Here is a 25,820-nt window from a genome sequence, read left to right as displayed (position 1 = left end):
AGGGTGCCAAGGCACAGGCTTATTTTGCAACCTGTACCTCTTGTGCGGCTATGTTACCTGCAGGTTCCACCTACCCTCACTGTGTGCAATGCTCGGCCCCTGTGGCACTCACTCAGCCGGAGCCTCGGGCACTGGTGGGACCCTCAGCTCAGGTAGAACCGCCGGCTTCCACTGTCCAGGTGGCAGGGACAGAGTTTGCAGTTTTGGCTGAAAAACTCTGAGTCGCTTTCACAGTCCATGGCTCAGTCTATGGACAAATGGTCTGCTAAGATACTAGAAGCCTTGCAGTCCAGATCGGTAACACAGGCCCAGGGCACTGTGAGTTCATCGCCCCCAGGCCCCTCTCGGTCGGCGCAGCAAAGTGCTCCTGGGGTGACACCTAGGTCCCACGGTGAGGACTCCGACACGGACCGCAGTCCCAGACCGGCTAAGCGGGCTCGCTGGGAACCTTCCCCGACTTCATCACGCTGTTCGGGGTCTCAGCATGAGGACTCTCTGGAGGATGAAGCGGAGGTCGCAGCTCAGGGCTCTGATCCTGACGTTGCTCTCAATCTTGATACACCTGAAGGGGACGCCATAGTAAATGACCTTATAGCGTCCATCAACCAGGTGCTAGATCTTTCTCCCCCAAGTCCACCTATAGAGGAGTCGGCTTCGCAGCAGGAGAAGCACCAGTTTAGGTTTCCCAAACGTACACGGAGTGCGTTTTTCGATCACTCTAACTTCAGAGATGCTGTCCAGAAGCACAGAGCATTTCCGGACAAGCGCTTTACTAAGCGCCTTAATGACACACGTTACCCCTTCCCCCCTGACGTAGTTAAGGGTTGGGCTCAGTGTCCCAAGGTGGATCCTCCAGTCTCTAGACTGGTGGCTAGATCCGTAGTATCAGTGGCAGATGGTTCATCGCTCAAGGATGCCACTGACAGGCAAATAGAGCTCCTGATGAAATCCATCTATGAAGCCATAGGCGCGTCTTTTGCTCCGGCCTTTGCAGCCGTGTGGGCACTCCAAGCTATCTCAGCTTGTCTGTCTGAGATTAATGCGGTCACACGTACCTCTGCTCCGCAAGTTGTGTCTTTGACTTCTCAGGCGTCAGCCTTTTCGTCCTACGCCATGAACGCCGTCCTGGACTCTGCGAGCCGTACAGCGGTAGCATCCGCCAATTCGGTGGCAGTCCGCAGGGCCATGTGGCTACGCGAATGGAAGGCAGACTCTGCTTCCAAGAAGTTCTTAACCGGTTTGCCATTTTCTGGCGACCGTTTGTTTGGCGAGCAATTGGACGAAATTATTAAACAATCCAAGGGAAAGGACTCGTCCTTACCCCAGTCCAAACCAAACAGACCTCAGCAACGAAAAATACAACCGAGGTTTCGGTCCTTTCGGCCCTCAGCTAGGTCCCATTCCTCCACGTCCAACAGGTCAGAGAAGGGCCAGAGGAACTCTTCTGCATGGCGGTCTAAGTCACGTCCTACAAAGACCGCCGGAGGAACCGCCTCCAAGGCGGCCTCCTCATGACTTTCGGCCTCCCCAAACCGCATCCTCGGTCGGTGGCAGGCTCTCCCGCTTTTGCGACGCCTGGTGGCCACATGTCCAGGACCGATGGGTGAGAGACATTCTGTCTCACGGTTACAGGATAGAGCTCAGTTCTCGTCCTCCGACTCGTTTCTTCAGAACATCTCCGCCCCCCGAGCGAGCCGATGCACTTTTTCAGGCGGTGAACACTCTGAAGGCAGAAGGAGTTGTGATCCCCGTTCCCCTTCAAGAACGTGGTCGCGGTTTTTACTCCAACTTGTTCGTGGTGCCAAAAAAGGACGGATCATTCCGTCCCGTTCTGGACCTCAAACTGCTCAACAGACACGTGAGAACCAGACTGTTCCGGATGGAATCTCTCCGCTCTGTCATCGCCTCGATGTCCCAAGGAGACTTCCTAGCATCAATCGACATCAGGGATGCTTATCTCCATGTGCCGATTGCACCAGAGCATCAACGCTTCCTGCGTTTCGCCATCGGGGACGAACACCTTCAGTTCGTGGCACTGCCTTTCGGCCTGGCGACAGCCCCACGGGTCTTCACCAAGGTCATGGCAGCAGTGGTGGCGGTCCTACACTCTCAGGGCCACTCTGTGATCCCTTACTTAGACGATCTTCTAGTCAAGGCACCCTCCCGGGTGGCATGTCAACACAGCCTGACCATTGCTCTGGAGACTCTCCAGAGGTTCGGGTGGATCATCAATTTCCCAAAGTCAAAATTGACACCGACCCAATCACTGACTTACCTCGGGATGGAGTTTCATACTCTCTCAGCGATAGTGAAGCTTCCGCTGAACAAACAGCGTTCGCTGCAGACAGGGGTGCAATCTCTCCTTCGGGCCCAGTCACACCCCTTGAGGCGCCTCATGCACTTCCTAGGGAAGATGGTGGCAGCAATGGAGGCAGTTCCCTTTGCGCAGTTTCATCTGCGTCCACTTCAATGGGACATTCTCCGCAAATGGGACAGGAGGTCGACGTCCCTAGACAGGAATGTCTCTTTCACTGGCAGCCAAAACCTCTCTTCAGTGGTGGCTTCTTCCCACTTCTTTGTCGAAGGGAAAATCCTTCCTGCCCCCATCCTGGGCTGTGGTCACGACGGACGCGAGTCTGTCAGGGTGGGGAGCGGTCTTTCTCCACCACAGGGCTCAGGGAACCTGGACTCCGACAGAGTCCTCCCTTCAGATCAATGTTCTGGAGATAAGGGCAGTGTATCTAGCCCTAAAGGCGTTCCAGCGGTGGCTGGAGGGCAGGCAGATCCGAATACAGTCTGACAACGCTACGGCGGTCGCGTACATCAACCACCAGGGCGGCACACGCAGTCGTCAAGCCTTCCAAGAAGTTCGGCGGATTCTGCTGTGGGCGGAAGCCACAGCCTCCACCATCTCCGCAGTTCACATCCCGGGCGTAGAAAACTGGGAAGCAGACTTTCTCAGTCGCCAGGGCATGGACGCAGGGGAATGGTCTCTTCACCCGGACGTGTTTCAAGAGATCTGTTGCCGCTGGGGAACGCCGGACGTCGACCTCATGGCGTCTCGGCACAACAACAAAGTCCCGGCATTCATGGCACGGTCTCAAGATCACAGAGCTCTGGCGGCGGACGCATTAGTTCAGGATTGGTCGCAGTTTCGACTGCCTTATGTATTTCATCCTCTGGCACTGCTGCCCAGAGTGTTACGCAAGATCAGGTCCGACTGCCGCCGCGCCATCCTCGTCGCTCCAGACTGGCCGAGGAGGTCGTGGTACCCGGATCTGTGGCACCTCACGGTGGGTCAACCGTGGGCACTCCCAGACCGACCAGACTTGCTGTCTCAAGGGCCATTTTTCCATCTGAATTCTGCGGCCCTCAACCTGACTGTGTGGCCATTGAGTCCTGGCTCCTAGCGTCCTCAGGGTTATCTCAAGATGTCATTGCCACCATGAGACAGGCCAGGAAACCAACATCCGCCAAGATCTATCACAGGGCTTGGAGGATCTTCTTATCCTGGTGCGCTGATCAGGGTTTTACCCCCTGGCCGTTTGCCTTACCCACTTTTCTTTCTTTCCTTCAATCCGGAATGGACAAGGGTTTGTCTCTCGGCTCTCTCAAGGGACAAGTATCGGCGCTTTCCGTGTTTTTTCAAAAGCGTCTAGCCAGGCTTCCGCAGGTCCGCACGTTCCTGCAGGGAGTTTGCCACATAGTCCCACCTTACAAGCGTCCGCTGGAACCCTGGGATCTTAACAGGGTGCTAACGGCTCTTCAGAAACCACCTTTCGAGCCGATGCGAGATGTCTCTCTATCACGCCTTTCGCAGAAGGTGGCCTTCCTAGTGGCAGTCACATCACTTCGGAGAGTGTCTGAGCTAGCAGCGCTGTCATGCAAAGCCACCTTCCTGGTGTTTCACCAGGATAAGGTGGTTCTGCGTCCGGTCCCGGAATTTCTCCCTAAGGTGGTATCCCCTTTTCATCTCAATCAGGATATCTCCTTACCTTCTTTTTGCCCTCATCCAGTTCACCAATGTGAAAAGGATTTGCACTTGTTAGATCTGCTTCCGATTCCTTCAGGGCTGAAAGCCCATTCTACCAGAGCCGTAGGTGCATCCTGGGCATTGTGGCACCAGGCTACGGCTCAGCAGGTGTGTCAGGCGGCTACCTGGTCGAGTCTGCACACTTTCACGAAACACTATCATCAGGTGCATGCCTATGCTTCGGCAGATGCCAGCCTAGGTAGGCGAGTCCTTCAGGCGGCGGTCGCCCACCTGTAAGAGGGGGCCGTTTTCGGCTCTTTTTATCGAGGTATTCTTTTACCCACCCAGGGACTGCTTTTGGACGTCCCAATTGTCTGGGTCTCCCAATGGAGCGACAAAGAAGAAGGGAATTTTGTTTACTTACCGTAAATTCCTTTTCTTCTAGCTCCTATTGGGAGACCCAGCACCCGCCCCTGTTCCCTTCTGGCTGTTGTTCTTTTGTGTACACATGTTGTTCATGTTGAATTGTTCTTTTGGTTCATGGTTTCAGTTCTCCGAACATCCTTCGGATTGAATTTACCTTAGACCAATTTATAAGTTTCCTCCTTCCTGCTTTTGCACCAAAACTGATGGGCCCGTGATGCACGGGAGGGTGTATAGGCAGAGGGGAGGGTTACACTTTTTAAAGTGTAATACTTTGTGTGGCCTCCGGAGGCAGAAGCTATACACCCAATTGTCTGGGTCTCCCAATAGGAGCTAGAAGAAAAGGAATTTACGGTAAGTAAACAAAATTCCCTTCTTCTCTTACAGTGGACGCTTGTTCAGTGGAATTTTTTGAAGTTTAATGTGCTCCAGAATATCGGCTCTTTCTATGGTTCTCACCCATGGCACTGGTACATCACTCAGGGATTTCCAGTCATTATTGGCACACACTTGCCATTCTTTATTCACGGTTGTATGGTGGCACCAAGAAGATATCGTGTTCTAATAGTGGCAATAGTTTGGACTGTCCTAGTGTATAGGTAAGCGGGAAAATTAACATTTTGAGGACAAAATGCAAATGAGGGAAATGGTGATAAAATCTGCGTCCTGCAAATAAACCCAGTGATATTTTAAGAATTAAAGGGGTCCTACATATTCATTAAATGGTGGCAGTAGGAGTAGGGTGCTTTTCTCCACTGATCACTGGTGGTATGGTAACCGCCATGCAGCTTTACAGCTGAAACTTATAACAAGGTGCTATCTATAAAGTGCTTCATATTTGATGCACTTTGTGATATGTTCTGTGCATAGACGAGCACTGTATAAACATATCCAAAATGTACAGTCGGTAGTGGGGTAAAACTTGCATGGCAGAAGGTGCGGAGCAATCCTGCATATGGCACAACTCTCATACCGTACTGTAGCCTATACAGGAGATCGGGTGTCTGCTTTAATCAATTAAGTTGTAATAGGAGCTTAATTGATTCATGAGCAAATTGAAGGATTTGTGTTTGCAGCAGTAGCTGGAATGATTTGTATCACTTGTAAATGCTGTAATGTCTGTTTTTGGATTTTTAGCACTTTGAGTCATAAGGAATTTCGCTTCATCTATCCGGTCCTTCCACTCTGTATGATCTTCTGTGGTAAGGCGTTTTCTTTTTCAGTTAATAATTGTTTGGTATAGTTTAGGTTTGCTTGGCTATTTCTAAGGCTGCGTTCACATTAGGTTTGCACTCCACATGCATAATTGTCATGGGGTTCCATATAAATACTTTGAAACCTCAGTGTTTTTGGCTTCCATTCATTACTGCTGTTTTTCCAGTTTTCTGGAGTAATTTGCTCCTCTTTAGTGTCCTTACACTTTAAAGGGAACCGGTCACCAGATTTTTCCCCTTAGGAGCTGCGGCCACCACCAATGAGCTCTTGTACAGTATAATGGAATGCTGTATATAAGTGCCCAGGCCGCTCTATAGAACGTAAAAAACCCTTTATAATACCTCTAGGGCAGTCCGGTCAGTGTTGCTGCTCTCGGTCCAGCACCTCCACCATCTTGTGGGATTGCCACCCTCCTGCCATGGATGACACCTCCTGCATCATTCACAGAGAGGGCCCCATTGCACTCCTGCGCAGACGCACTTTTATCTGCTCTGCTGAGGGCAGGGCAAAGTACTGTAATGCACATGCGCACTACAGAACTTTGATCTGTCCTCAGCCGGGCAGATCAAAGTGCACCTGTGCAGGAGCGCAATAATTGTCTCTGTAAATGATGCATCATGCACACGGGGCTGGGCTGGAGGAAGGCTATCGCACAAGATGGTGAAGGCGCTGGACCGAGAGCAGCAACACTGACCGGACTGCCCTAGAGGTGAGTATTATAAAGGGGTTTTTTATGTTCTATAGAGCCACCTGTGCACTTATATACAGCATTCCAGAATACTGTATAAGAGCTCATTTGTGGTGGCCGCAGCTCATAAGGGAAAAACCTGTACATTTTGTGCCACTTTTTAAAGTAGTCTTTATTATACTCTACTTTGCTTATCCAGATAGATTCATGAAATGCAACTTACCAAAGGTGGCTTTTTCTGGGCACTTCTCACTCGAGGAGTTTTTAATTTTTAAAGTATTTGTGACATTTGGTGCTGAATAATAAAAAAAAAACAAAAAAAAAACCCTTCACAACCGGCCGATTTTGCGGGGTTTTTTTTGTTTTTTTTTCTTCGCCATCCTACTTCCGTCAAAGCCATTTGAGAGCTTGATTTTTGCGGAATGAATTGTACTTTTAAATGAAATCATGAGTTTTACCATATAGTGTCCTGGAAAATGGCAAAAAAAAAATATCCAAATGCGGAAAAATTGCACAAAGTAAGATTGTTTTTGAGATTTTTTGGTGTGATCCCTCAGGTCAGTGCAAGTTTGCAGACACCAAACATGTATAGGTTTACTTTTATTTAAAGGGGTGGTTCACCCATATTTTTTATTTTCTAGATCGATATTATATTGAGAAACAGAGTTTCTCTCAAATACCTTATGTTGGCAATAGTGCCTGTGAGAGGCGCTATTGCAGACCATTCTTCTTCTCGCCTGACCTCTCCCCTCCCCCCGTGACCTCGGGGATCCGATGACATCACGTCAAGTTCCAGATCATATCATCACTGCGGCCAGCCGCAGTCTTCCTGACTCACTGGGCTGTGGGCACTGTTTCACCACTCATCAGTCCAGATTATGTCTTGCTTGCAGTGCTCTGCAGTGAGGGAGGAGGGAGCAGATGGGCTGTGATGAGCAGTGAAACACCGTCCACAGTGCATCACTCACGGACACTGCGGCCGGCCGCGGTATCAGGAACTTGACGTGACATCACCAGATCCCCGAGGTCATGGCAGCTAGGCGAGGGGAACATCGGTCTGCAATAACGCCTCTCACAGGCACAATTGCCAACATAAGGTATGAGAGAAACTTTGTTTCTCAATATAATATCGATCTAGAAAATAAAAAATATGGGTGAACCACCCCTTTAAGGGGTTACATAAAAAAAATAAAAAAAATCTGAAGTTTGTCCAAAAAAGTGGCGTACGTTTTGAGCCATTTTCTACGACCCGTAGTATTCTCATTTTTCGGGATCTATGGCTCAGTGACTGCATATTTTTTGCGTCTTGAGCTGAGGTTTTTAACGGTACCATTTTTGCGTAGATGGTACGTTTTAATTGTCTGTCATTGCATTTTGCGCAAAGTTTGTGGCAACCAGAAAAATGTAATTCTGGCGTTTTGGGATTATTTTTTTTTTTATTTTTTTTTTTTGCTGCTACGCAGTTTCTGTTTTAGGTTTTATATTTTGATCGGGTATTTCGGAACGTAGCAATACTAAATGTGTGGTTTTTTTTTTTTTAACGCTTTTAAATTTCAATTGGGCAAAAAGGGGTGATTTGAACGTTTGTGTTTTTTTTTTTTTTTTTTTTTTAATTTTTCAAAATGTATTTATTTTTTTTACACCTTTAATAGTGCCCCTAGGGGGCTGTAATAATTAGCAGTCTGATCGCTCATTGTTTTCTCCCGATCAGAGCATCACTGCTCAGATCGGGAGAAAAGCTCCGCTCTTGTAACAGGCAGTACTCTGCTACTGGTTACAGGGCCTGAGTCATGTAAGCTACCGGAGTCATTATATGACCTTTTACTACCATGACAACCATCAGATCCACGTGATTATGTGACGTGGCTTCCGGTGGAGGCCTGTAAGTAGGTTTTAGCGTGACTGCGTTTAAAATGGCGCTATCACATTTTCACAGCGACACTCAAGGGGGTTAAAAGGCACGGGCGGAACGCGATTCCACTCATGCCTGTGAGACACACGTCAGCTGTACAAATCAGCTGACATGTCCACGGATCGTTGCAGGCTGCTTGCAGCAGCCGGCGGGTATTAACTCTATAACCGCTGGGATATATTACTGCAAAAACATCAGCAAACATGACATACTGAAAAGTGACTTTAATAGATAGTAAATGTTGAATTGGGCTCAGAGTAAAATGTGCGAAATGTCAACTAGGCTAATGTGCGCAGCTAAAACCATGGACTGTGCCAAACATTCTTGAAACTTTGGCTTATTAGGCCACGTGCACACTTTGGGTATTTGCGTTTTCTCCCCTCAGTATTTGTAAGTCAAAACCCAATAAAATGCGTTAAAAAAAAAAAAAAAAAACCAAAACACAGAAGTGGTGACTGGTTTCTATTATACTTTTCCTCTTGTCCCACTCGTGGTTTTAGTTTACAAATACTGAGGTAAAAACTCACCAAATGTGTGCATATTGCCTTATACTCAACAGCTCCATTTAGGGTCCTTCAGACATGCACATGGAGCAGAAACCTAATGTGAATCTAATCAGAACAGTTGATTGGTGTATCAAATGTATAGGAAAATATATATTTTATATATATATTTTCCCTATTTGATAAATATTTAGTATAAGTAAAAAAATAACCGAGCCAGGCATTTACTCTTCAGCATGGTTGCTTGTAAGCTGTAATACATTTTCTCTAGTGGATTTTCTTATCCTTACACCAATAATCTTGTCTCCAGGCTTTTCTTTTTCTAGTCTTAGACGGTGGAAGAAGCCAGCCATTGGCTTTCTGGTTCTATCTAATCTGCTTCCTGCCCTCTACACTGGATTGATTCACCAAAGAGGAGCCCTGGACATAATGACCAATATTCAACAATTATGTAACAAGGAGAATTCCTCCCTCCTGGTGCTCATGCCTTGTCACTCTATTCCTTACTACAGGTGAGGGTCGGCTGATTAGTTCCTTAAATTAACCCCCTCCAGACCTCCACCGTGCATGTTTGGCGAATGTCAACTGTGTGATACAGCAGAGATCAAACTAAGCTTCAAATGTTCGGGATTAACCCTGCAGATACTACTGTAATTGCAGCAGCAATATTTAACCCCTTAATACACATTAAAAACATTGGTCGATAAGGGCCTTATTCCCTCATTGCAGTTTTAAAATGGCAATCGGGAATAACTCTATAGTGTCCCTTCACTGCCAAAAATTCAATGGGTGACAACTGTACATGATAGCTTATATCAACGGGCATAGAGCCCAACCAGTTTTAGAACTGATTAGGGCGTATTAAGCCCTTTAAATACCGCTGTCATGACAGGAATATTTAAGTGACTAAAAGAGCATTAAGACAGTCTTTGATCGTAATCATCCCCCCATGATTGTAATTGTGGGGGCTGATCGTTGCCATGGTACCCTGAGGTCATGTGATGACCCAGGGTATGGTGGCCTGTTAGACCCTGCTCATAGCAGGATCTAACAGGCATAGTCAAGTGAAACACTGATAAGTCTGCTGCAGTACATGAGATCTGTGATCAAACTAAAAAAAAAATTCATGTCCCACAGTGGGACTTGGTGAAACAATAATAATGCTGTAGGGATACCGGTGTGGAAGTGTACAATGCTGTATGGATGTCTGGTGTGGGATTTAGAGAGTATACAATGCTGATAGGGCTCCTGGTGGGATTTTTGGGGTGTGTGATGCTGGGCGACATTTATGGGTCTATAATGCTGTGGTCTGATGCCTATGATGTGATTTGGGGTGTGTGCAATGCTGTAAGCATGCGTGCCGTGGTATTTCCAGAGTGTGCGATGCTTGGGGGGCTGCCCGCCTATAATGGGGGTCTATAATGCTTTGAGATGCCTGTGATGGGATACGGGGTGTGTGTAATGCTGGGGAAAGAAGCTTGTGGTGGGATTTACACCCCAGGGACAACGCCCTTAGCCCTATTACCCAGGGATAACTGAAGATCTGCATGAGCCCTTAAATTTACAAGCGGCCCTTTGAAGGCAACTATAAAGCTAATATGGCCATCGGAGAAAATGCGTTAGCCAGAGGTGTCAATGGAAAATTGTTAAAGTTATGATTTTTGATAAATGATAGGCTAAAATTTAGGTGCAAAAATGAAAAGTAGCCACATTAACCCCTTAACGACCCATGACGTACTGGGTACGTCATGAATCGTGTGCCGGTAAGCCCCGCCCCCTGCAGGCGGCCGCGATCCGCGCACATATCAGCTGTTATCAACAGCTGACATGTGTGCCTACTAGCCGCGGGTGGAATATCTTCCACCCGCGGCCATTAACCCCTTACATCTTGCTGCCAAAATCTGGCAGCGACATGTATATAGGCGCCGCCATGACAGTCACTTACCCTGCCCCCACCAGAAGTCACGTGACTTTCAGCGGTTGCCATGGTAGCACAGGGTCATGTGATGATGCCTGTAGCTAACATGACTCACTTCCTCTCAATGCCGGAATACAGCCGGCATTGAGAGTGAAGCAGCAAATCTGCAGTTCTCAGCTCTGTAGCTGAGATCTGCAGATAGCGATCAGCAATCCGATCGCTTTGCACTATAGCCCCCTAGGGGGACTAGTAAAATAAAAAATAAAAAAAAAAAAGTAAAGTTTTAAATAAAATAAAAAAACCTAAAAGTTCAAATCACCCCCCTTTCACCCCATTGAAAATTAAAGGGTTAAAAAAAACACACATTTGGTATCGCCACGTTCAGAAATGCCCGATCTATCAAAATATAAAATTAATTAATCTGATCAGTAAACGGCGTAGCGGCAAAAAAATTCCAAACACCAAAATTACGTTTTTTGGTCGCCGCAAATTTTGCGCAAAATGCAATAACAGGCGATCAAAACGTAGCATCTGCGCAACAATGGTACCGTTAAAAACGTCAGGTCGAGACGCAAAACATAAGCCATCACTGAGCCTCAGATCCTGAAAAAATGAGAATGCTACGGGTTTTGGAAAATGGCGCAAAACGTGCGCCACGTTTTTTGGACAAGCTTGTGAATTTTTTTTTAACCCCTTAGATACAAGTGAAGGGAATTTTGTTTACTTACCGTAAATTCCTTTTCTTCTAGCTCCAATTGGGAGACCCAGACAATTGGGTGTATAGCTTCTGCCTCCGGAGGCCACACAAAGTATTACACTCAAAAGTGTAACCCCTCCCCTCTGCCTATACACCCTCCCGTGCCTCACGGGCTCCTCAGTTTTGGTGCAAGAGCAGGAAGGAGGAAACTTATAAATTGGTCTAAGGTAAATTCAATCCGAAGGATGTTCGGAGAACTGAAACCAAAGAAACAATTGAACAACAAGCCCGAAGGGAACAGGGGTGGGTGCTGGGTCTCCCAATTGGAGCTAGAAGAAAAGGAATTTACGGTAAGTAAATAAAATTCCCTTCTTCTTTGTCGCTCCATTGGGAGACCCAGACAATTGGGACGTCCAAAAGTAGTCCCTGGGTGGGTAAAAGAATACCTCGATAATAGAGCCGACACGGCTCCCTCTTACAGGTGGGCAACCGCCGCCTGAAGGACTCGCCTACCTAGACTGGCATCTGCCGAAGCATAGGTATGCACCTGATAATGTTTCGTGAAAGTGTGCAGGCTAGACCAGGTAGCTGCCTGACACAGCTGCTGAGCCGTCGCCCGGTGCCGCAATGCCCAGGACGCACCCACGGCTCTGGTAGAATGGGCTTTCAGCCCCGAAGGAAGCGGAAGCCCCGAAGAACGGTAAGCTTCAAGAATCGGTTCCTTGATCCACCGAGCCAAGGTTGACTTGGAAGCCTGCGAACCCTTACGCTGACCGGCGACAAGTACAAAGAGTGCATCTGAACGGCGCAGGGGCGCTGTGCGAGACACGTAGTACTGGAGTGCTCTCACTAGATCTAATGAGTGCAAATCCTTTTCACATCGGTGAATTGGATTAGGGCAAAAAGAAGGTAAGGGGATATCCTGATTGGATGAAAAGGAGATACCACCTTAGGGAGAAATTCCGGAACAGGACGCAGAACCACCTTATCCTGGTGAAAAACCAGGAAGGGGGCTTTGCATGACAGCGCTGCAAGATCCGACACTCTTCGGAGTGATGTAACTGCCACTAGAAATGCCACCTTCTGCGAAAGACGTGATAAGGAGACATCTCGCAGCGGCTCGAAAGGTGGTTTCTGAAGAGCCATTAGCACCCTGTAAAGGTCCCAGGGCTCTAGTGGCCGCTTGTAAGGTGGGACTGTGTGGCATACTCCTTGCAGGAACGTGCGGACCTGCGGGAGCCTGGCCAGGCGCCTTTGAAAAAATACTGAGAGCGCCGATACTTGTCCCTTGAGAGAGCTTAGTGACAAACCTTTGTCCATTCCAGATTGAAGGAAGGAAAGAAAAATGGGTAAGGCAAAAGGCCAGGGAGTAAACCCATTCACAAAGCACCAGGACAAGAATATCCGCCAAGTCCTGTAATAGATCTTGGCGGACATCGGTTTCCTGGCTTGTCTCATAGTGGCAATGACATCCTGAGATAACCCTGACGATGCTAGGAGCCAGGACTCAATGGCCACACAGTCAGGTTGAGGGCCGCAGAATTCAGATGGAAAAACGGCCCTTGTGACAGCAAGTCTGTGCGGTCTGGAAGGGCCCACGGTTGACCCACCGTGAGATGCCACAGATCCGGGTACCACGACCGCCTTGGCCAGTCTGGAGCGACGAGAATGGCGCGGCGGCAGTTGGACCCGATCTTGCGTAATACTCTGGGTAGCATCGCCAGAGGAGGAAACACATAAGGCAGTTGAAACTGCGACCAATCCTGAGCTTATGCATCCGCCGCCAGAGCTCTGTGAACTGCGGAGATGGTGGATGCTGTGGCTTCCACCCACTGCAGAATTCGCCGTACTTCCTGGAAGGGTTGACGACTGCGAGTGCCGCCCTGGTGATTGATGTAGGCGACTGCAGTGGCGTTGTCCGACTGGATACGGATCTGCCTGCCCTCCAGCCACTCATGGAACGCCAATAGGGCTAGATACACTGCCCTTATCTCCAGAACATTGATCTGAAGGGAAGACTCCCTCGGAGTCCAGGTCCCCTGAGCCCTGTGGTGGAGAAACACTGCTCCCCACCCTGACAGGCTCGCGTCCGTGGTGACCACAGCCCAGGTTGGGGGCAGGAAGGATTTTCCCTGCGATAGAGAAGTGGGAAGAAGCCACCACTGAAGAGACGTCTTGGTTGCCAGGGAAAGAGAGACATTCTTGTCGAGGGAAGTCGATCTCTTGTCCCACTTGTGGAGAATGTCCCATTGGAGTGGGCGTAGATGAAATTGCGCGAAGGGCACTGCCTCCATCGCTGCCACCATCTTCCCTAGGAAGTGCATGAGGCGCCTCATGTAGGACCGCCACAACGGATGCCATGACTTTGGTGAAAACCCGTGGGGCTGTCGCCAAGCCGAAGGCAATGCCACGAACTGAAGGTGTTCGTCCCCTATGGCGAAACGCAAGAAGCGTTGATGTTCGGGTGCGATCGGCACATGGAGATAAGCATCTTTGATGTCGATCGATGCGAGAAAGTCTCCCTGTGACATCGAAGCGATGACCGAGCGGAGAGATTCCATCCTGAACCGTCTGGTGCTCACATGTCTGTTGAGCAGTTTGAGGTCCAGAACAGGACGGAATGAACAGTCCTTCATTGGCACCACGAACAAGTTGGAGTAAAAGCCGCGCCCCTGTTCCTGAGGGGGGACGGGAATCACAACTCCTTCTGTCTTCAGAGCGGCCACTGCCTGAAGTGCGTCGGCCTGAGCAGGGGGGGGGGAGGTTGTGAAGAAACGAGTTGGAGGACGAGAGATGAACTTTATCCTGTAACCGTGAGACAGAAGTCTCTCACCCATCGGTCTTGAACATGTGGCCACCAGGTGTCGCAAAAGCGGGAGAGCCTGCCACCGACCGAGGATGCGGTTCGGGGATGCCAAGAGTCATGAGGAGGCCGCCTTGGAGGCAGTGCCTCCGGCAGCCTTTTGGGGGCGTGACTTAGACTGCCACGCGTAGGAGTTCCTCTGACCTTTCTCCGGCCTATTGGACGAAGAGGATTGGGACTTGGCGGAGGGGCGAAAGGACCGAAACCTCGATTGTATCTTACGTTGCTGAGGTCGCTTCGGTCTGGACTGGGGTAAGGAGGAGTCTTTTCCCTCTCATCCAATCGTTCTCCAAACAATCGGTCGCCAGAAAACGGCAAAACGGTTAGGAATCTCTTGGAAGCAGAGTCTGCCTTCCATTCGCGCAGCCACATGGCTCTGCGGACCCTTCATGGCGTATGAAGAAAACGCCGACGCCTGAGAAGTCAAAGACGCAACCTGCGGAGCAGAAGTACGTGTGACCGCATTAATCTCGGTTAGACAAGCCGAGATAGCTTGGAGTGCCCACACGGCTGCAAAAGCCGGGGCAAAGGACGCGCCCGTGGCTTCATAGATGGATTTCACCAGGAGCTCTGCCTGTCAGTGGCATCTTTTAGCGATGAGCCATCTGCAACCGATACTACAGATCTAGCCGCCAATCTAGAGACTGGAGGATCCACCTTGGGACACTGAGCCCAACCCTTAACTACATCAGAGGGGAAGGGGTAACGTGTGTCAGCAAGGCGCTTAGTAAAGCGCTTGTCCGGAACCGCTCTGGGTTTCTGGACAGCATCCTTGAAGTTAGAGTGGTCGAAAGACGCACTCCGTGTACGTTTGGGGAACCGAAACTGGTGTTTCTCCTGCTGAGAAGCCGACTCCTCTATAGGTGGAGGCGTGGGAGATAGATCTAACACCTCGTTGATGGACGAGATAAGATCATTTACTAAGGCGTCCCCTTCAGGTGTATCAAGGTTGAGGGCAACGTCATGGTCAGAGCCCTGAGCTGCGACCTCCGCCTCGTCCTCCAGCCGGGAACCTGAGCAGCGTGATGAAGCTGATGATTACAAGCGGGCCCGCTTAGCTGGTCTGGGGCTGTGGACCGTGGAGGAGTCCTCCACGTGAAACCTAGAGCCCACTCCGGGAGCGCGCTGCGGCATGGACCGAGAGGGACCTGGAGGCGCCGATCCAACAGTGGCCTGGATCTGTGTAAGGACCGGTCTGGACTGCAAGGCTTCTAGCAGCTTGGCAGACCATTTGTCCATAGACTTAGCCATGGATTGTGAAAGTGACTCAAAGAGCTTCTCAGCAAACACTGCAAACTCTGTCCCTGCCGCCTGGACAGTGGTAGCATGGGGGTCTACCTGAGCCGAGGGGCCCACAAGTGGTCCCGGCTCCGGCTGAGTCAGTGTAACAGGGGTCGAGCATTGCTCACAGTGAGGGTAGGTGGAACCCGCAGGCAACATAGCCCCACAAGAGGTACAGGTCGCAAGGAAACCCTGTGCCTTAGCGCTCTTGCTCCTTGTGGACGACATGCTGTTGTGTCCCAGGAGAGTGATCACAGAGGGTATAAGGGAAGAGTATACAGCCCGGCCAAACAGAGATCTATATATATATATATATATATATATATATATATATATATATATATAAAGATATATAATACGTATCTATTCAGGCAACCCAGGGGGACCAGCACCGGATGACCGGTGTGGCTTACCGACCGCTAAAAAGCGGCGTGTGTGTCCTCCAGATTCTCTGCTCCAGGTCTCCCAGCGGTGAAGAGCTCTTTCCTGATGATTCTCCAGCGCAGAATGTCTGAAAAAAATGGCTGCTGGAGCTCTCAGAGGGGGAGTGGAGCGGTGGGCGGCACCAGGAAAAAGTGCGGGAATCTGGGGTCCCTATTGTGATCAAAGAGGGGGGAGGAAGCATACAGGATGCTCCGGCCCTCACTGCCGACGTCAGGACGGCTGTCCCGCCCCTACCCTGACAGACAGGTCCGCGGGCGGGAGTCTTGCCAGTAGGCCGCAACTGAAGCCGGGGACTAAATTTATGACCGCGGCCGACGAGCAGGCGCGGTCGGCGCGGAAGTCCCCCGGCTTTCACGGCCTAGCAGCCCTTGCAGCGTCCGGGTGCCAGGCGCTCCATGAACCGTCCCCATGGGGACACAGAGTACCTGACAGATGCAGGGCCCGATCCCTGATAAAGAAAATACTCCGGTCCGGCAGATTCCACACTGGGGCTGCGGAGGGAGCACGGTCCCAGTACCTGGATGACCGCTCAGGATCCCACTTCTCCCAGAGCCCCCAAGGGATGGTGAAGGAAATACGACATATGGCTCCAGCCTCTGTACCCGCAATGGGTACCTCAACCTTAACAGCACCGCCGACGTAGTGGGGTGAGAAGGGAGCATGCCGGGGGCCCCGTGGGAGCCCTCTTTTCTTCCAACCGATAACATCAGCAGCTGCTGCTGACTAAAATGGGAATGCATGAGTGGATGTGTGCCTCCTTCCACACAAAGCTTAAAACTGAGGAGCCCGTGAGGCACGGGAGGGTGTATAGGCAGAGGGGAGGGGTTACATTTTTGAGTGTAATACTTTGTGTGGCCTCCGGAGGCAGAAGCTATACACCCAATTGTCTGCGTCTCCCAATGGAGCGACAAAGAAAAACCTATACATGTTTGGTGTCTACAAACTCGCACTGACCTGAGCCATCACATAGATACATCAGTTTTACCATATAGTGAACACAGTGAATAAAATATCCCAAAAACTATTGTACGATCACACTTTTTTTGCAATTTTTCCGCACTTGGAATTTTTTTGCAGTTTTCCAGTACACTATATGGTAAAACTTATGGTTTCATTTAAAAGTACAACTCGTCCCGCAAAAAACAAGCCCTCATATGGCAAGATTGATGAAAAAATAAAAAAAGTTACGCCTCTCGGAAGAAGGAGAGCAAGAAACGGAAAGTGCCTGGGGGCTGAAGGGGTTAAGAAGGTATTAAATGGGTTGTCCAGTCTAAAACGACAAGTTTGCAGACTTGCAAATCATCACCTCGCACACTGCGCTATGAAGATGTCTGTGCCAGTACCAGCGGTCATGTGGCTGTGTGTGCAATATGCATACTGCCGGCCAGAATACGACTAGATTGTTTCCTGCCTCGTGTAATAAACTTACATTGAGCGCAGTAGAGCGAAGTTATGTAATGTGCAGGCACCGGCTTCCCTTATGTCTCCTCCTGTTCTACGGAGCAGAATGAAGCACGCTGCGCAGGTCTCTGATTCCTCTGCGCAGGCGCAAGACTGAGCACACTGTGGATGTTGTAGGAGAGGTCATCTACTTTCAGCCATATAGTCTGCATGTGAAAGGATTGGGGGCGGTGCTGAGCCTGATTTGGATTTACCTATTGCACCGAGCAATTTATATGCAGCACAGGACATGAATAAACCACTTTTTGGAGGTACACAGGAGCACTTGTGGGTATAAAGGGGTTGTAGGAACCCTATTTACATGCTAAGGTGATGGGTATTTGGATGATGATGATGGGCTTTCAGAAGTTATCACAGCAATGACTAATTTTTTTAAAGAAACTTCAGCATTTTTTTTTTCTTTTTCAGCCATGTTCATTGTCCAATTAAGATGAATTTCCTTGAGTGTCCCCCAGATTTAGAAGACGATGATGCGTATGTTGATGAAGCTGATCTATTTTATGTAAGCCCCCTCGCTTGGCTTAATGCAGAGTTTTATGATTCAAAGCGATTACCAACTCACTTAGTCATGTTCAGTGTTCTAGAACAGGTGAGTATACGAACCTCAGACAACCTTATTGTTATAATGGGGGGAAATGACAGGGGCCCGCTGGACTACTTGAGCCAAGATTAAGGTTTGGAGATATGTAAAAGCACAACTATAATGACATGAATTCTATTTTATGTGCTTCAGGGCTGAAACCTAGTCCCACAATGTAATGGCATACCCCTAAGGGTATGTGCCCACGATCAGTATTTGCAGCATTTTGGATGCAGCATGCTTCAGCTACGTCCAAAACGCTGTGGTGTACAGTACAAGCACAGTGGACGGGATTTCTAGAACTCCTGTGCCCACTATGCTTTTTTCCACAGCAAACACTGACCTGCAGTGTGTGTTTCCAGACTGCAGCAAGTCAATTGTTTGCTGCGGAATTTGATGCGCCCTCTGAAGGGAGAACACAAGCGAGAGACCGCAACGCACTGAACCCTGATCGTGGGCAGAGTCAGCTGCGGTCTCCTGCGGAGGAGATGTGTGGCTCTGCAGGTCTGGACCCACTGCGTTCTGAACACAGTGAGTCCTGATCATGGGCACATACCCTTAAAGGGAACAGGTTATATCCATAAACACTTAACCAGCAGTGTCGGGGGTGCAGGTACAGCCGCTGATCACCATCCACTGAACAGCAATTGAACCCTTACCACCCCTATGATCCGAAGCTGAAATCTGCCAATATAAATAGTTAATTTCATATCCCTGAGTCTTCGCACCTCTGTGATACACACCTCCCATCCAGGATTCTGCCAGCTGCTTGCTTACACTAGTTACTGATTAGATGTGATTGGAAGACCTATTGTGTATATTCCTTTACATTACACCATTTTAATGGCAGATTTAGTATGGTTGAAACTTGATCTAGGATTTATCAGCCTAAGGTACAATTTGCAGAAACATTTTTTTTTTCTTCTTCAAAGTAAAATTTGGATCACACATGGATAGAGATGGACAATACTAAATTGCTTGGTCCTCAAGACGAGCAGGTCAGGCACTCTGAAATTGCTCAACTTGAGTAACGAGTGTAATGGAAGTAAATGATTGGGCAGTTCAGCGCTCCACCCACATACAGCCAGCCATAAACAGCACTCCTGTGGGGTGGCGCATCGCAGCCGGCACTAGTATTGTCTGGTTTTTGTGCATATAAAAATTATTTTTCAGCTGGACTAAACTGTTTCATTTGTATTGTTATCCATGTTCCATTTTTTTAACATACACCTGTCATCTGCTTTCTTTGTGAAACCTGAGTAAGTCTCCTCTGAAAAACAAATGATTCTATGCTAAGCAATGTGGTCAGTTTTCCCAAATGGATTAACTCACATGCCCATGGGAACTTGCCATAAAGATGTGTGGAGGAATGATTCTTTTCAGATTTCCATTTGTCACCATTTTTAAAGATCTCTGCTGACTATACGTGTTAGAAAGATGCAAAACAAAAAGTGCCTAATTTGCACTGGAGATGAAAATTAGAGAACATACAATTTCCTAAATGTTGTGTATTCCTATGTGAATATAGCCTAACATGAGTACACTTGCAGTATGGTAAGCTTATTTCATAAATTGAATCCATTGTAAAGTGTATAATAAAAATGTAAAGGAGATAAATGTAAAAGAACACTGATCAAAATTAGAGAACACTTTCAGACACCTTCAAGTTATTGGTGTTAATCTGGCATCTGGTGCTAATTTCCTTCATTATCTGACAAACCCTGTGTAACTGACAGCCTAACTTTCCAGTTTTCACTGACTTTGCAAAAATAGTGTGCCGTTCCAAAGTGACTGCAACCCTCCGGCAGCAGATTGTCTAGAAGAAGGTCAAAGAGGTGACCCTATCAGCCAGAGAAAGAGAGTAATCTAGTCATTTCAAGTCTGATTTCAATAATATTGCAATTTTACAAAATCAAACTCTTTCAAGTTCTCCAAAAAGGCTAGTCACCCTGGAAAGAAATGCAAGACAGGACAGGATAATGTGGAGACTCTCCATGGGTAATAGTTTCAACACTGCAGCTGGAATTGCTTGCTCTTTCAGCACAGAACAGGGTAAAGATCTGTCTGGTCATATAGTGTCATGATGTTTAAGAGCATTTGGACTGAAAGCCCACTCTGCAGTGACCAAACCTCATTAGCAGAAAGAATCAAAAGGCTAGACTCACCTTTAGTGAGGAGCATGTTGTGTGGACAAAGGAGAAGTGGTCCACAGTTCATTTTAGTGACGAAACAAAAGTTTAATTTATTTGAGGCTGATGGGAAACAGGTTTGTCGGGAAACTGGGGAAAGACTGAACCTAAAGTGTGTTAAGTCAGTGAAAAGGTGGTAGAGGAAGTATCATGATTTAGGGAATGTTTTCTGCAGCAGGAGTTGGACCTCTTATACAGTTACATGGCAGAGCAAGTGTGGATCAGAACCTTCAACAACACTTGGTTCCTTACTTGCGTTCATCACTTAATCACAATGCGCCCTGTCACACAGCAACACGGGTAAAGAAGTTTCTTGAAACCAATTACATTGAAATAATGAAATGGCCTGCCCAGAGTCCTGATCTAAACCCAATAGAAAACCCTTGGTGACAAAGTTATGGGCAAACTCACAACAGTCAAAGAACTTTGGAAGAGACTGGAAGAAGAGTGGACCAAAATCACGCCAGAGCAGTGTGCGAGACTAGTGATGTCCTATGCACTTCCTACTGATTAATGTTACTTGTTACTGTAAAAAAATTGTTCTCTCTCTGCTTCTGTTATTGCTATTCTCTAATTATGATCATCACGTTGTGTGCAAAATAATGGTTTTATGTTGATAAACTTTGGATCTTTTGTAAAACACTGTTCTAATGGCATGGTGTACCCCCTACAAAAAACCTTCAAGTGTGATCAATGTAAAACACTTGATTTTTTTCGGGGGGGGGAATGTAATCATACATTGTTCTCTAATTTTGATCTCCAGGGTATGTATATAAGTGAACTGATCAAATGTATTGGTATGCTGACCCTTTTTTAAGTTACAGAATTTTCTGTTTTATTCCTAGGCAATAAACCCATTTCTGAAAACAAACCATTATGTAAGGACAGTGTCTGTATTCCATACTCATCTACCCGAAGGTCGAATTGGAAGCCACATATATATGTACGAACGACAAGTGATTTAAAAAGACCTAGACTCCTTTGGACCAATGATGGATTTATTGAGGACTAGTATTACACAGCTGTGACAATGCCATTTCTTCAAGATCTTGACTTTCTCAAAATGTATAGCCGTGGATTCACTGTGCCGTTAAAATAATCCGGCTGCACCTAAGAGAAATGCAGAAATGATGCGAGCAGCTTAGCTCTGGCCTTGTGTATATATGTATAAATGAACATACAGAAGACAATTATTTTAAATTAAAGTTGTTTTTTGTTTTTTAATTTTGTTATCTTACAAATAATGAGAGAACTGCAGGAAGATCGGAGAGAAGTTTAAGAAAGGTTAAGAGTAACCTGCGGTGAACACTAATAGCACAACAGACACGATTACTTGTGATTCAGTGATCAGAGATGACAATGAATCATGCGAGCAGTGAAAAGTCATCTGTTCAGTACTAAATTAAACATTAGCAGAGATCAAACAGATCGCACAACAGAGAACACCAGACACTCAGCGGCAGGAGAAGACGTCCGTGCCCACAGCAGTGCCTACACCGCCACGACGTGCTTACCCTTCTCCTAATCATAGCTATGCCTTTAGACTTAGAACCATGCTGCTCAATATTTAGGGTCAAATGGCAACTGCCCCAATTCTATTTCGACGTTTGCCATCGGTCTTCCATTGGCACGGCCATGCTTACTCCATTTACCTTCTCGCTTATCTCTTGACTGCTGCTTCTCTTCTTCCTTTCTGTGAGTTTTAGTTTCTGTGTTCCTGTAAGGAGTTTTTTCTGGTTTTCTGCAAGAAAATAATGTTAAAGTTAGAAAAAAAAATTGTTCACATTGATATACACCATTTATTCTTCAGAGCTCCTCTACTGCGCATAGTGAAGTAGATCTATGAATACGGATGTATCCAGCAGAAAACACACCTTTGACAAATGGATACTGATGTGCTAACCCCCCGCTTCATCCAGACTGGGCAATTTCTCACTTGGTGTAGGAATCTGGACACTCGTGATTCATTAAAAGACACAAACTAACGAATCAGGAGTGTGATGTGGGCACACCAGAAATCTTACTCCAGTCCTTAGGACAGAAGTAAGATTTTTGATGTAAGGTACACCACAGCTTGTTATGAAGAATGGTAAGTTCACTTCCTTAATTCACTTTAACATTTTGGAGACCATGCAACCAAAAACATTAACCCCTTCAGCACCGGGGCACTTTCCGTTTTTGTTTTTTGCTCCCCTTCTTCCGAGAGCCGTAACTTTATTTTTCCGTCAATCTTGCCATATGAGGGCTTGTTTTTTGCAGGACAAGTTGTACTTTTAAATGAAACCATAAGTTTTACCATATGGTGTACTGGAAAACAGCAAAAAAAATTCCAAATGCGGAAAAATTGCAAAAAAAAAGTGTGATGGCACAATAGTTTTTAGGATGTTTTATTCACGGTGTTCACTATATGGTAAAACTGATGTGTGGGTGTGATGCCTGAGGTCGGTGCGAGTGTAGACACCAAACATGTATAGGTTTACTTGTATCTAAGGGGTTAAAAAAAATTCACAAGTTTGTCCAATAAGTGGCGCACGTTTTGCGCCATTTTCCAAAACACGTAGAGTTCTTATTTTTTGGGATCTATGGCTCAGTGACTGCTTATTTTTTGCGTCTAGAGCTGTCGTTTCTAATGGTACCATTTTTGCGCAGATGCTACGTTTTGATCGCCTGTTATTGCATTTTGCGTAAAACTTGCGGTGACCAAAAAACGTAATTTTGGCGTTTGGAATTTTTTTGCCGCCACGCAGTTTACCAATCAGATTAATTGATTTTATATTTTGATAGATCGGGCATTTCTGAACGCGGCGATACCAAATGTGTATATTTATTTATTTTTTAACCCTTTAATTTTCAATGGGGGGGAAAGGGGGGTGATTTGAACTTTTAGGTTGTATTTTTTAAAAAATTTTACTTTTTTTTATTTTACTAGTCCCCCTAGGGGGCTATAGCGATCAGCAATCCGATCGCTCTTATCTATCTGCTGATCACAGCTATACAGCTGTAAACAGCAGATTCAGTCACTTTCTGTTTCTCTCTGCTCGCGGCCGAGAGAAAACGAAAGTGAAACTTCATAGCTGCAGGCGTCATCACATGACCCTGTGCTACGATGGCAACCACCGATAGTCACGTGATCACGCACGTGACTTCCGGTGGGGGCGGCGGTAAGTAAAAAACATGGCCGCGCGCATATAAATCTTGCTGCCAGACTTTGGCAGCAAGATTTAAGGGGTTAATGGCCGCGGGTGGAAGCGATTCCACCCGCGGCTAGCAGGCACACATGTCAGCTGTTGAAAACAGCTGATGTGTGCCGACCGCCGCCTGCAGGGGGCGGAGCTTAACGGGACACGCTCCATGACTGATATCAGTCCATGGTCGTGAAGGGGTTAAGCAACTTATCTGTGAATAGCTGTCACATGATGATTTTAGAGGTCAGATATTACTGTTACGTTGGGGTTAGCATGTGTCGCACGGCCTTCATTCTCAGACAAATTGCATTGTCTGTAATTTGCAGTTGGAGGACTCTTTTAGATGCAGGCAAGTTTTATGCAAGCAAATTACATCAGAAGATCAATCACATTTAGGGCTTGTTCATACGAGCATATTATACAGATGTTTGAGTCTTGTACAGTATACGCACCAAATTGGTATGTAGGAAATCGGCCACTGACCTAAGTCAGATTAGTTGGGGTCTGATACACAGCACCCCCAAGTAATCCGCTGTTTTGAGATTTATTATTGTGAACAGACAGCCAGAGCGAAAGCTGAAATCTGTGTATCAGCACTAAAAGGGGTGACCACATCCATGGCTGACCCTTCTTCAACGTCTCTATGTTCAAACAATATTCATAAACTTATAGCCCAAAACACTCAATAGAAAAAATGGCAGGCCACTACTTGGAAGGAAAATATAAACACTGGTTGAGCACGCTGACGATTTAAAAGAAAACGGTCACATAGCATTTTTTTTTTCTATTACCCTGCAGATATTGGGTTAATCTGGAGGTTAATAGCATTCTGAACGTGTCTGGCGTCTGCACATTAAACCCGGCTGCAGGGAGAAAATGAACTTTCTCCCAGTAGCGTTCCGATTTCAGTAACTGGGGAGACTAACCACGCTCCCCCACTGACTGTGAGCCAGGGGGGTGAGAGGAGGGGCACAGTTACAGAGTAGTGACTGAACCCGCCGGCGCTGCCTCTATGAAACTGGAACGCTGCCAGGAGAATTAGTCGAAGTTCATTCTCGGCAGCAGGGTTTAATATGCAGACACTGGGTAAGTTTAGAATGCCATTAACACATATGTCGATAGTGCTGCTGCCAATCTGTGAGCTCAGCAGGTTGTTCAATCTACTTGGACAGAGTTGCTGAGCTCAGATATTGGATGCAGCGGTGTCAGCACTGCAGACAATAACAGATGCCGGGAAATCCATAAGATAAATTCACACCAAGTCATGCAGATTGAACCCTGTGCCAACACATGCCGGGTTGCCCGCTGCTTTCTACTTGTCCAGCTGCAATGGTGACTAGTCAAAGCACGCCAGGGTAACAGTAACAGATCCAACAGACCCAGGGAAGCGTATATATCTTATTCTCGTCGCCTTTGGACTTTACTACGGATAATACACATAAAAATCCACACCTGTAAATTGGAATTTTCACTTCTGTTTTGCATATTGTAGACAATGGAGAAAATGCACTACAACTTTGGGCACATTCTGCACCAGAAATTGATTGCTGCAGCTTAAAGGGATTCTGTCAAAAGATTTTTACTACCTCATCCAGGAGCAGCAAGATGTAGGCAAAGAGATTCTGAATCTAACAATGTATCACTTAGATTACTGGCTGCAGTCTCTCACACAGTGGAAGATTTTATTTTTAGTATGTAGCAGAGCTCTGGGAGCTGCCCTTGCCCACACCAGGCTTTCAGTGTACATTTCCATAGACAAATTCAGACTACAGCTCATGTTCTCCTCAGACCCACTAATGATAAGGATAAGAGGCATAAGGTGGTGTCACACATAGCGACAACAACGACGTCGCTGCTAAGTCACCATTTTCTGTGACGTAGCAGCGACGTCCCATCGCTGTCGCTGTGTGTGACATCCAGCAATGACCTGGCCCCTGCTGTGAGGTCGCCGGTCGTTGCTGAATGTACTGCTTCATTTTTTGGACGTTGCTCTCCCGCTGTGAAGCACACATCGCTGTGTGTGACAGCGAGAGAGCGACGAACTGAAGCGAGCAGGGAGCCGGCGTCTGGCAGCCTGCGGTAAGCTGTAACCACGAAGCCCTTTCCTTGATTACCAGATATTTACCTTAGTTACTAGAGTCCGCCGCTCTCACGCTGCCAGTGCCGGCTTCCTGATCCCTGCATACGTAGCTGGAGTACACATCGGGTAATTAACCCGATGTGTAGTCTGGCTAGGAGTGCAGGGAACAGGGAGCCGGTACTGGCAGCGTGAGAGCGGCGGACTCTAGTAACTAAGGTAAATATTGGGTAACCAAGAGAAAGGCTTTCCTTGGTTACCCGATATTTACCTTAGTTACGCTTCCACGCGTCGCTGGGGGATGGTCACTGGTCGCTGATGAGATCTGCCTGTTTGACAGCTCACCAGCGACCATGTAACGACGCAGCAGCGATCCTGATAAGGTCAGATCGCTGATCGTGATCGCTGCTG

The 25,820-nt window shown here is 47.4% G+C and overlaps 2 protein-coding genes across 5 annotated transcripts in view; one reads left to right on the top strand and one right to left on the bottom strand.

Moving 5' to 3' along the window:
- PIGB (phosphatidylinositol glycan anchor biosynthesis class B) overlaps nt 1-21,371 on the top strand; it is a 56,820-nt gene extending 35,449 nt beyond the window's left edge. For both annotated transcript variants that reach the window (XM_075345756.1, XM_075345758.1), the window contains 5 exons: nt 4,784-4,995; nt 5,534-5,598; nt 9,025-9,226; nt 17,787-17,967; nt 20,993-21,371. In XM_075345756.1, the coding sequence (XP_075201871.1) occupies nt 4,784-4,995; nt 5,534-5,598; nt 9,025-9,226; nt 17,787-17,967; nt 20,993-21,112 (780 nt within the window). In that variant the 3' untranslated portion in view covers nt 21,113-21,371. The remainder of the gene's footprint in view (nt 1-4,783; nt 4,996-5,533; nt 5,599-9,024; nt 9,227-17,786; nt 17,968-20,992) is intronic.
- Nucleotides 21,121-25,820, bottom strand: part of CCPG1 (cell cycle progression 1) — an 81,786-nt gene continuing 77,086 nt past the window's right edge. For 2 of the 3 annotated variants that reach the window (XM_075345754.1, XM_075345753.1), the window contains exon 10: nt 21,338-21,888. In XM_075345754.1, the coding sequence (XP_075201869.1) occupies nt 21,708-21,888 (181 nt within the window). In that variant the 3' untranslated portion in view covers nt 21,338-21,707. Of the gene's footprint in view, nt 21,258-21,337; nt 21,889-25,820 lie in introns of those variants that run through there. The other variant, XM_075345755.1, reaches the window with a different exon arrangement.

This window comes from Anomaloglossus baeobatrachus, chromosome 4 (assembly GCF_048569485.1).
Source record: "Anomaloglossus baeobatrachus isolate aAnoBae1 chromosome 4, aAnoBae1.hap1, whole genome shotgun sequence".
NCBI lineage: Eukaryota > Metazoa > Chordata > Amphibia > Anura > Aromobatidae > Anomaloglossus > Anomaloglossus baeobatrachus.
This window is presented reverse-complemented; position numbering and strand designations above follow the sequence as displayed.